The sequence below is a fragment of the Sinohyriopsis cumingii genome, unplaced genomic scaffold (assembly GCF_028554795.1).
Source record: "Sinohyriopsis cumingii isolate HCF-2022 unplaced genomic scaffold, ASM2855479v2 utg000913l, whole genome shotgun sequence".
Taxonomy (NCBI): domain Eukaryota; kingdom Metazoa; phylum Mollusca; class Bivalvia; order Unionida; family Unionidae; genus Sinohyriopsis; species Sinohyriopsis cumingii.
Genome location: NW_028315943.1, coordinates 5,184,919 through 5,198,145, shown reverse-complemented (window position 1 = coordinate 5,198,145; position 13,227 = coordinate 5,184,919). Strand labels below are relative to the sequence as shown.

General features: G+C 34.9%; 1 protein-coding gene across 1 annotated transcript in view; it reads right to left on the bottom strand.

The window, feature by feature from the left end:
- Positions 1 to 13,227, bottom strand: part of LOC149773087 (uncharacterized) — a 53,597-nt gene that overhangs the window by 11,830 nt on the left and 28,540 nt on the right. The window contains exons 6-7 of the mRNA XM_089946896.1: positions 6,772 to 6,948; positions 848 to 1,033 (exon numbers count right to left, since the gene is read on the bottom strand). Of these exons, the coding sequence (XP_089803022.1) occupies positions 848 to 1,033; positions 6,772 to 6,948 (363 nt within the window). The remainder of the gene's footprint in view (positions 1 to 847; positions 1,034 to 6,771; positions 6,949 to 13,227) is intronic.

Here is a 13,227-nt window from a genome sequence, read left to right as displayed (position 1 = left end):
CCATTGGACTATTGAAATTATGCAAGCTACTAATCAGATATGAAATTTATTAGCCCTAATTGTTAGTTTATATATGTACTTAAGGGGGCCACGAGGCAGATTAGTTCATATTTGTAACTAATTTAATCACCATCTGAAAATATAATTATTATGATTATTATTTTTCTTATTAGAATACAGGTTTTGCCATGTATCTAAGTGTTTACATTCATTCTATTTCTTTTGATAATTTTCAGCCAGTTAGAGTCTGGTGTCTCTCACACATTCTTGTTACACTTTAGGAATACCAAGTCATGTTACTTGTTAACGTTACTGCTTACTGCCACCCAACCCCTCAAACAGACCCAGATCTGCTGGCATATTATGCAATATGTAGTTTGACTAGATTTATGTGAATGTATAGTTTACAACAAAGTATGATGAAATACTGCATGTGATAACATTAGGTAAGTCCTTACAGATAGCCCATATTTTAATTTATCGCATCTTTTCTCCTTTACTACTATAGATATTGTGTATCTATGCATATATGACTTAAAACACAAGGTACAGAGATGGACAATGAATGCAATTTCCAATTGGCACTGGCTAATGCAAATTAATTTCTTTCTTCTATTACTGATAGTCTTAGCAATTTTTACTTTGCTTACTATCAACAAGCTAGAGATCCTATACCTAAAGACTGATCCACTAAAACAAAATCAATGTTTTCTATTTGCATTATTACATAAGATTAACAATAAGCCTGAGGATGGTGAGTTTCAGCTTGCATGGAAGACAACTCTGCTGTGAAGAACTACGCAAGCACTTCATGCTGAATACTTCTTTTCACCAGCAAAATACTTACAGAACCATCAGGTAATATTATTCCATCAATATTCTGCAAAGTCTGGATGGCCTCATCACCTATATAGCCCTCTTTAAGCAGTTGGTACCCTGAACTGCTTGGTTCCGAGTTGAAGTCACCACAGATGATGTGAGGATTAGCTTCACCAACAGCCATATTAACTACCGTTTTTACAGCGCTACAGATCTGTTGTGGAAAAAAGAAAAGAAGACAAATTAGAATAGTACAACTGAAAAGGTCGCTTCTTTGCTCTGGATCAATCATTATTACTTGAATTTTCACTTACTCTGAGTATAAATAGCTTATGAGTTTACATTTTTGGCAATATCACATTGCTTTTATCAGCAACTAATGTGAATTATGATGGTCACATGATAATGAGCAGTTTTACCAACATAAATATGAACCAATGGGGTCCCCAGTCTCACCAATTGTTGCCAATTTATACATGAAATTTGTTTTGAAGAAAAATGTCTTGGAATCAGTCAAGAACCCAACTATATATAAAGTTCAGATATGTGGATGATACTTTACTTAAATACTGGAGTATCATGTGCAGTTCTCTGATCATCTCAACTCTACTGACCCACATATTCTGTTCACTTTATAACAAGGAGTGGCAAATACAGAGTTGACAACCTTCCCAACTCAGTGAAAAGAGGGATAAAAGTGAATTTTGAACACAAATAGTGAAAAGCTATACCATGACACTAGCTCCATCCACTTTGATGGTAAGTACTGCATTATATGAAAGTTCCAAAATAAAACATATTATTTATACTGATTACAAGTAGAAATTTATTTGCAGCCAAATTTACTGATAAACTTCATGCTATTTGTCATCACATGATGCTGTGGCAGACTTGTACTTTCTCAACTGTGCTATGGTAAATTTGTTTTAAAAGAGTTCTGATTTCTTGCCTTCTGTTTAGTCTTGGTGTCTGAAATTGTTGCAAATTTCAGTGCCTAAGGAGGCACTAAAGTTTGTTTTATCTTTCCTTACAAAGGGAAAAAGTCTTTCACTCCAATTGAGAAAGGCAGGTTATGTTCAACAAGAAAACTCACCAACAATGCTTCAGCATTGGTAGCTTACATAACTTAAGTAGGTGGCTTAAGGTCTCCTGAGCTGAAATCTGACGAGGGCTCTTCATTTTTCCAATATCTATGTGATTTTTGCAATCTGTGTTTTTTCACATCATTCTGCAACATGCCTACAGGGGCTTGTTTTGTTCCTACACATTATCTGGTAGACATGTACTATATAATAATATTATTATACACAGTAGTCGCCCTCTTGAATGGCCTCCATGACCAGTGGCCACCTGCTTTTTACGGCCAGAATCCCATGGCACTGATGAGTTTGTGTTCAAAAGTATCCTTCAAGAATGACCACCCCTCTAACACATCCAGCGCATCAGTAAAAAATGTAAATCGATACCTTCGTAAGCAGCTACTTTTTATTTAAAATGTATTCAGAACCAATAATTAATTCATATCGTGATGTAAGTAATCAGATTATATCCATTGTCGATACAAGTCTCTCAATGTCAAGTTTCCATTATTGAAAGAAGTGTTGACTAAAAGTACATGTAATACAAAGATTAATATTACATTATTGTCTATAAAATCTTATGTTTACTGGAAATGGGCTCAACAATGTTATGACAGTTTTCGGCTTCACGCATCTGTCGAGTTGTTCTCTTTGATGATTATAACTAGACATAATTGTCAAGATCATAACCGAGTCAGAAATGACTAAAAATAGATTTTGTGCATTAAAACACACAGAGCAATCGAACAAAACAGGGTACCAGACAAAGACCGAGAAATCAGTGACGACACATTTATTGCTTCTTTTTGAAGGCATTTTTTCCACATAATTAAATTGCATACAGTTAGCAACATTCAAATAAATCAGTACCAAACACTAACAAGCCATCACATAAACAGAGATGTATTATTTTAGAAGAAAGTCGGTTATTCTACTCGACGACATCAGGTGAGGTGGGAGGGGGCGACTTGCCAACAATTTTATGTAGAAAAGATGAATAAAAAAAGGTTAATGTTGAAAAGACTTGAACATCATAACCTATAAGGAAGTTATTCAGCAGCAGTGGGAAAATGAAGCAAATGGAAAAAGAATTGTGTATGTACCAAGATTTAAATGACATTCTGAATGGATTTGCAATGTGCATGACAACAAAACTACTCGCGTATCACGCTTACACCAAGAATAAGAACGATTCATGTATATTCAAGTCAAATAAGTCTATTATTATAACAGGAAGAACCTTTTAATAATTAATGTTACTTTTAAACGAAGATATTAAATGCTTTGAAGTATGTAGCTTTATTACTAAATACATAACATATACTTGTCACAAACAATTTAGTTCCCCTCTGGAAAGGACACCCATCTTATAAGACACTTTCCCAGTCAAGAAGGTGTGGGCGTATAACAGTGGGGACCATTGTATTACATGTATGACAGGTAAATAGTGGTGACAGAACATGCATGACAAAATATGAACTCAACGCAAATTACAATACATTCAAATCTTTCAATATCTGAAAAATTCTTATACTCAAAAAAGCTGTCTTTATTTGGTGTTTAAGAAAAAATTAGTTTCAGAGTAAAGAAAATCAATGCACACTGACCAGGACCATAACTCTGTACCCTATCATCTGGAACACAAGAGGTCAGTAGTGAGAGCTTTACTGGACCAAACTAACGCAAAGAAGCAGAGCACGTGAAAGATGCACTATGAGTAAATTGCTATCACGTAAACAGTAGTTGCTGACAAAGGAAGAGCAATGTTAATTAAACAGATTATCCCTATCATCAGCATAATTTAAAAAAAATAATTTGATATGATCTAATTTTGTTTCTAAACAAAATGAATAGTGAAAATTAATAAATAATAGTTTTTAAACAAATCAAATACTTGTAATTGCCAAGATATATGTACACTTTCTAAACCTTTAGGCCAGACTAATGAAAAACAATGTCTAGAAACCATCTTTGTGGGGTCAAGATAGAGCCATCTGTCATTTTTTCACAATTTTAAAAAATAAAAAATGTAGGCTTCATTCAACCTTTAAAAATTATATATACGGTTTCTAAGGTCAAAACAAAATTGTAGGTTTTTAGACACTTTTAAGGTCCACCTCTAACCCTGTACTCAAGATATGTATGCTCTTAGTATGGGAAAATTCTAATAATCGAAGTGATTATAGAACAATGATATCCCACCACAGTGCCTAAAACTTACCTAACACAAAACCTAACCATGACAGGACTGAATACAAGACGATTTCTTTTTAACTGCTGAGTGCGGATATGATCTCTAATAATCTTAAGGTATAGGATTTTAAAATTAACTACACTGATTGCAAGACTGGAGCCTCTTTTATTTAGGGCAAACCAGATATCATTGATATTACATTCCATTCAAGAGAAGCTGGGATAAGATTTTCAAAACTGGCACTGTTGTGGCCATAGTGGACAATTAGGTGGTACCATTTGATTAAAAACTAACCAGACATAAGGAGCCTTCTGATGAAAATCTCATGTCGAAACCACTTTCCATTCTGAAGCTGTAAGAAGATTTTCAAGGCATCTTCCATGGCAGCCACAGTAAACATCTGATATGCCCCATTTTCATTTAGGACCAACTAGACCTTGGGACAAATGTGTGTGTGTGTGTGTGTGTCTAAAAACTAACTTGTACTAATGGATGGATGAATGTCAGACAACATGAAAATCCACACATACGGGATTTTAAGAAAAGTGCCTGTTATAACACTACTTGACAGAGTACACTTATCACTACACTACTTTTGCTCTTCCTAACAACAACCACTGGCACACTACTCTAAATACTAGAGTGCATGTCAACGTGGTAATGTAGATGCATTTACTCAGCTTATCAATTGCATGTGTCACCTGGATTTTTAACTTCGCTTTAAAAAAAAGTGTCATATCACTATGATGTCTACAGTGTGACAGTTTATGATGTCTAGCACTGGTGCATCATGCTGCAGACATGTAGCACGATATCCCACCCAGTCATAATATCCTGATATCATGATGACCCATCCTAACACTAACCTGAGTGACTAGCAAGGCAGATGTTAGTACCATTTTTTTTATATAAGTCTTGGGTATGACTCAGCTGGGGTTCGAACCTGCGACTTCCCACATATGAGGAGGATGCTCTAACTACCAGGCCACAAGAGCAGTGCTTATTAATTGTGGTTCTAAACTTTGTTATTAATATACGTTGACCGAAGTCTATACAATCTTGATTACTGAATGCTCTGCACCTTAACTGAAATCAAACACTTCCAGACAAGTATTTTTGATCGCTATGAACTTTTACAATGGTGGCCAGGTACTGAACTGGGTGAAGAGCCTGTTGGGTCTAATCATCACAATATTGAGTAAAATATTTTTTTTAAAAAGACATGTTGCTCTTATCGTGACATCACAGAGGGCAGAATTCAATTCAGTTTTGTACTGGACCAAATTTTGACTAACCTCATCAATAGATGTCCACAATAACATAGTTTTTACATGTTTCTCGGGGGATGTAAATAAATGACCTTGTAAAGTAATATGGATGTATTCATTTCAAATAAAGTGAATTATTGCCATTTAATGGTATGTATATTCAAATCTGAGAAGCAAAAGCTGTTACTGGTAGTGAATGCATACATTACCTGTACAACTTTTATTATCGAGAAGGATTTTAAATCCGCCAACTTCACTCGAAACAAAAGATTTTCATGACCTGAACCAATTTAATATCAGGCTTGCATAAAGTGTCTGCATAAAAGCAAAGTTAATTCCACTGTAACATGTTTTGGGCTGAGATGTACAGGCAAAACTAACTGATAATCGACATACATTAGATGTTAAGCAATGCTGAGCTTCTGACCTTGTTAAGAGTACAACATACATACAGGTATTCTCAACAAATTTTCCTTGGCACAGACATTTTATTTGGACATGGTCAGTAGAAGGAGTGGTTCCATCAGTCCTACTTATATCTGGTTGATTCCCTAATATCTACTTTCAATTCAATCCAATTATAGGCTGATTGTATATTAAATGCTGCCAATATCCAGGACACTCAAATAATGGGATAACAATGGAATCTGCTCCATTGGTATGTACATTTCAACATAATTAGCAAGGTCTGATAGTAAAATTCACCACCATAGTAAGTAAAGAGTGTAATGGGGAACTCTGTTTAATGGCAAAGTAAGCAAATTAAATGAGAAATAGGGAAACTACAGTCACTGCACAGATATTTAATTACTGAGTACGTTAAAGCACCAATATAAATACGACAAAAACTTTAAAGTACCAATATAAATACTCACAGAAATTCAACGAATCCATAATATTTCCATTAAAAATATACACCAGGAAGCATGTTTTAGTAATATGAGTACAGATCATGACGTGGGTTAAATTCAATGGCAGACGAAAAGAAAAAAATCCCAAAACAATGTTAGTTGGCAAGAAGAACATGTTATGGACCAGTATGCATACATGTGAACATGGCAAGGGAGTTATGCAAGTCTGTATTTCAAACAGCTAGAATGTGTATTGTTTCGAGAACAGCATGAATAATTGTTAACCACCAAATGGAATCATTGTGAAGTGAGGTGGGGTAAAGCATCATGAATTATTGCTTGTTGATTCACTGCATGAGCTAAACTATACAAGTATAAACAAGTAGGACAAAGTTAATATTCCATCAAGGTGGGCTCAACATAAAAGGTGACATCTCTTGCTTACATAGGTGGAACAAGATATTATAATCAAGTGTAAAATAAATGCATTGATAACTCCACATTTATAATGGGTTGTCTATTACACAACAAGATAACCAGTCATTAAACTGTATACCTACTTGAATGCACTGTACATCCGGGACTTTCATTTCTCCCCATATGACATGAATATTGCCAACTGTAACTTCCTGCCCAGTCTTGCAACATTTCAACCTTGTGACAACCAAAACATCAGCTGAGTCAATATACTTTTCTACTGCAGCACGTAAATCCTGGTCGGTTCCCTCTGGGATTTCCTGTGTATACAAAACAACCAAATATTTCAAAACTGGTTTCTACATTTGATCCAGTGCCATAGTAAAATATTACCAGATTATAAAGGATGTATTTCTCATAAGATCAATCTGGTACTCATGATAATTAAACACATCTATGTTAAGATAACTGATTAAAAAAGGTCCTACAAATTATCACATCTCATAATACCAAATCTGTGTTTCTAAAACACTCATTCCCCCATTGAAGAACAAAACAGTCCAAGTTCCCCAAATTATAAAAATTTGAAACACTTGCTATTTGGGCTGAAAATCTAATTATGCCACACAAATAGGCATACTAAATTTCATTTGTCTACTATACAACTGATGAACAGCAGTAAAGCAATATACACCAACAGCTGTATGAACCTTTTAAACTGGGACTATCGGTTGAGAGATATTAAAACTTATTCTCAAAATAAGGTGCTACTAACAAGAAAAAAAACTTGCATTTATATATGAAGTTTGAAGGCAAACCGTAAGAAAACTACTGCATATGTGCATATACACATAATGTAAAAGCCTACACATTTTCTGAAATGTAGTGGGAGTAAATAAAACAGGAAGATCGAAGTCACAATGCCTAAATGCTGCATGTTTTGCAACTAGGTTTGCCTTCAAGTGGCAAAGTATCCACGGACCATTCTGAAGGTGGACCGTTTATTGGTTAGCACAAAGATAGCAACAGGGCTGTATCATTTTTTTCCCAGCCAATGTCCAGGGCAAGTAACTTTGGAAAAGTGATCTGTTCTGACAAAATCTGTTACTACCCCCCCCCCCCCCCGTTGATTTTCTTCATGTTCCAGTTCTGAATGTCTTATAGCTGTTTCAACATGGTCATTTTCCCTATGCTGCAGATTTTATTGCATAAAGTTCGTTTCAGCTGCTTTTGAAGGTGGTCTGCATGAAGAATGGGAAGCATCTTTTTCCATGGAATAATCTCGTGTTGATTTATTCTATTTTGGGCCAATTTCTGCAAACAAGTTACTAGTATGTTGAAAAAACATTTTGTGTCAAGATACATGTCTGCATAAATTGAATCTGGTTATCATTTATGTGTAAAATATGAAATTTGTAATATAAAGCAAGCTAACTAGTCTAGATAAATCCCCAATGGTCTGTCAGTCAAATATTCTCTGCATAATGCACTTTTGCTACCAACTTGACAGCTGAAAGACTCACAAAATTTGCAGATTCTTTTTGGATGCACCTTTCATAGCACCACTTGTGCAGAAACAGTCAAGTGTGATTGAAAGATAATTGTCTTCAAATGATAAATCATTTGACCGAATGGTCCGTAATCCTCAATCGAAATTGTACATTTCACCATTTTGTTTAACACATGTAAACAGTCACATATCGGTCTTATTTAATGCTGCTGGTTATATAGGCAAAAAACAAACAATGAAGCACATTTGCAAACATCAGCAAAATTGGCTAGTTTAGAATAAATATATTATTTGAATATCTATTTTAAACTGTAATGTTGTACATATATCTGATGCCCATGAAAGGCACATGTCTCGCATGTTGGAAATCAGAACAGTTGACTTGTGGCAGCATGTACTGGGTTGGCATTTGATTCCAGTAATGAATGGAATATTTCTTCATGTAAAATTTTATATATCACCTATAATGTTATCAAAAATGTCACTTCATTTATCTGAAGCTACAGCTGACAGCATCTTTTCTGTTACGCACAAGCCACCAAACGAACTTGATCCAAACCAGCAGTATGAAATAGGATTTACTCCAGCTATTGCATGGTATTCAATGTCCAACATAAAAATAAAAAAACCCAGGGCAATGATGATTTTACAAGTGGTTCAAATGCAAACTAACATGGAATAAGATTGAACTTTATCTCATCATTCATGTTAAAATTTGTACAAATGATTTCTTCCTATTGATCACGCCAGTAAAAACCGAAAATCACTTGCCTGGTCGGACAAGCTCTTTTAGTTTTCACTTGCCCTGACCTTAGTTTCACCTGCCTTGGGCAATCAGGCAACCTTTAATGTTGAGCCCTGAGAATGGTCTTGAATATGTTGCAACTGTAAAGAAAATATCGAATAGAGGAGACTTCACATAGATTTTTTTAGAAATAGTCTCCCACCACCTTGCGATAAACCAGACATTACCGATCTATTTCACTACAACTAGTCAATTTTAAGAACTCTAAACCCCGAACACACATTTGAAATTAATGACCAACTTGTCTGCATTTAGTGAAACATATTTCAATTCCAATCTCAATTACAAAAATTCTTTGTCTACAAACATCTTTTGCTAATGTCAGTCAAGTCACATTTCAGCATGCCATATTCACAGTGTTTTACTAACACAGTGGTTAAATGAGAAAATGATGACACATGATGCTTCGACTGTTTGGGTACTATGGTAGATTTAACAGTCTAACAGTGATAAACATAGATACAAGATATGAAATTATTCTGTACTATTTCAAATACATATATTCCTCTCTACAGTTTGTAGTTTGTACAGGGTTTTATTTTTTATGAAAAATAGTTTCCTCAATTTTACCTCCATGAATTTCCTAAACATTTTTATATATATAGTAGACCACGTCTTTTGTACTGCTTAAAGAACCTCTTTAAATTCCTTTACTTTTTGTGTGTGATTGATGGAAGTAATTTGGGTTGTAGAGTATACTGCATGACCTTGAGATGTGCATACGTAGCTGCCAACCTTCCAGGCTCACAATTAGTGAAAACAGGGATAAAAAGTCGTGAATTTGGACATGAATTTGTGAAAAATATAATGAAAATAACTCCATCCACTCTGACCACTCCATCCACACCGACCGTCAATACTACACTATATCAAATTCGAAAAATATAAATAAAACACTACATATATGCAGAAATATTTATTTATCAAGACACGATACTGTGGCAGACTTGAACTTCCTCAACTGCTTGATCGTAAATTTGTTTTCTAACAGTTCCGATTTCTTGCCTGCTGGTTGATCCTGGGGACTAAAGTTGCTGAAAAATTTTCTGCAGCTAGGGAGGCCCTAAAGTCTGTCTGATTTTTCCTCACTAAAGAAAATACTCTTTCGCTGTCACTGTTGCTGTGAGGAATGCACAGGAGGTGCAGCATTTTTGGTTCTTCCACAGGAAAATTTGGAAGCGATTTTCGAGTCTGGGAACATTTGATGATTTGTCAGAACAAATGTTTAGCATGGTCTCCAGCTGATAAAGATTAAAAGGTAGATTGTGTTCGACAAGAAAACTCACAAATAATGCTTCAGCGTTGGTAGCCTGCAGGTCTTCCACCAATGGTTTAAAACATTCCAGACCTGAAATCTGCGAATTCTTAATTTTCCCAACTTCTACGTGTTTTTGCAACCGACATTGTTCCTCACATCTAGCTACCTCACATCGTCTCTGCGATGGCACAATGAGTGCAAAAAGCATGAATGAATATCAATGTTTAATGGCAGAATGCACGGCCAATTTTTGATATATTCCAAATTAAACATCACTTTTTGAGTAATACATTTCTTTTTCCTTGTTGGTGAAGACATTTTCAAGATCTTACATGTGATGCTGAACGGTAAATCAGTGTTTTGACGCATGCGCGGAGCAAATTTCCTGTTAGGCCCCAGTTTCTTTCAAAGGCATTTGTAAAACTACTCTTATACATATAGATTAAAATAGGCTAAAAAGCTTGCTACTGGGCGAACTGTACTAATCGGCTGTAGATCTACTAATATTGTGACCAGCAGTACCGGACTGTTTCGGCAACTGTGAATATCACGACTAGCGCTTAACAGGAAATCGGTTATTTTATTAAAGATTTAAAATAATTGAGGATTGGAAAATTTGTGAATTTTTGGCTTACGGCGTGAATCGCTGAAAAAGTCGTGAAATTCACACCTAATTCGTGAGGGTTGGCAGCTATGTGCATATCTCAAAACACTGCCAGCTCTGCATGGTCGTTTTCACTTGCTGGATTGTACTTTACATGCAGCACAGACTATGCAGTCCCTACTTAAGAACTTCTCAAGTTGGTTTACTCTGAAGAAGTTTTATGCTTATTTCTCAAGTACACTAGCATCAACATGTTGACATATACAATGAAACACTGCTGCAATAGTTAAAAATACTCTGAAATCATTTTATTTGGTGTTAATGATTTCCATGGATTTTAATGTTTGTCAACAATGAACAATAATGCCATGCAGAATAATATTACTCCTTACAGCATGTAACTGCCTGTAAATTGCCAGTGTGGACAAGCCATAAAGAGCAATGTTAACAGTATTCATTTTTGCTATATAGTTATTAACTCATTCGGCCCCAGAGATTTTTGTCGTTGTTGCCTGAAATGGGCGTAGGAAAGACATTTGGGGTGCTATTTCTGAATACATCATAATATAGCGGTTTTCAACCGATTATCCATGAGAATAATGCCTAGTTGTATTAGAAACATCATTTTCCATTGGTTATTTTGCTTGCGCATGAGCAGAAGGTAAACGTTTGACTTTTTTTGTTTTTTGTTTTTGCTTAATAGACCCATCATTTTCGTATGGAAACAGCAATTTATTCCAAATGCCCACCATATCCTAGTTTTTGCAAAGGTTCACCTGTCTGTGTGCAGTTAAGACCGGTATGCATTAGATCTGAGGCCAAAAGGTCTAAAATCCGGACACAAAATCGCATTCCTATTTTTTTGGTGAAAAAAAATCCCCGAGTTCAAAAAATGAAGTTTTTCTCTTTGTATTTTGTAGTGCAACTAGAACTTCCAGATTATTTTATATCATTTTAGAGCTGTATCTGTCTGCCTTTTTTAAACACCACCCACATTGGTGTATCTTAAATGGCCTTGATGCTCCAGAGCTTTGAAGTAGGGTACAGCCTCATCACGCCAACAGATGGGATCGGGGCCAAATTGGTTAAGAAACATCACCTGAGGTGCTCAAATATATAGACAAAGTTGCACTGGATATATTTTCTGTATTTCATGGTTGCTATGCACGAAAATAAACAATACCAAGAAAAATGTAATCAGTCACAAATCTATATATGCCAACCACAAGAGAGGTAAAAAGTGTAATTTTTGCTAATTGACAAAAAGGGTAATCTTACAATAAAATATGTAATCCATATATTACTATTACTAACATTAACACCCATACTAAGACATGATAGCTGATATATGAAATGCCATAATTCAGTACATTGCATGAAAAATGTTAATTCATTTTTTACTATTAAAATGGATCAGGTCAAAATACTTGGCTCTAATAGTCAAAATCCATGTGGATTAGAATCAGAATACAAACACAAAAACACTTTAAAATTATTTATGTTTCATGCTCGCTTTAACTAGTCTACATGTCTATAACTTTTGCCAAATGATCACAAAGCCCACAGGTTGTTCTCAATCCGATTGTGGTATTGTTTCCCCTCTCAGTCTTCTTTACAAATTTCTAAAGTGGTTTTGAATTTTCCTTTTCCTTTTTGGAAATTTCTTTGAAGCAAAAGAACACTCTGCACTAAAAATGTAATCCACAACTATACCTGTTAAAGCCCATTTAACGTATTGGTTGTGAATATAATGACTATACCAGGAAAAGTTTCATCCTAATGAAACCTGCCTGTTTTCTTGGAAATGGGCATGTAGTTTTCTATAACAGAAAACAGGGAAAGTACATGTGGCTCTATGATGGACAAATTATCTCTTATGCTATTTTTATGCAGCAAGTCTTTCTACTTACATATAAATTACAAACACGTGTATTGCTTTATTTTAATTTTATATTCTAACGTTCAGTAAAAGCATAAAAGCGCAATCCTAACATATGAAAGTGTAATGGTTGACATGTATGCAAATCCATGGAACACAGCCAAGAGAATTCAAAGTTGTTTTTTTCAAGCATGAAAGAGTGAGATTTGAGTTTTTAACATCGCTTTAACAATTTTTCAGTTTTACCGCTACAAACAAGCTCACACGGAGACAGATATGGCCATTAGTGATTTGCGTACAAGTTCTTATTTTGCTCATGATCTGACTGTTTATTTGGTATAATAAACAGAAAAATTATTTTATACTTTTTTTAATTTTCAATTTAACAAAATATATACCCATACAACCATGCAACTTGGATATAAACGAAATATCTAATTTCCAAGCCATAACCAATTCAAACTTATCATGTACCAAACTAATAATTTAAATAACATGAACAAGGCATAACTAGTTTTATCAAGGATGAACATCATAATTGGT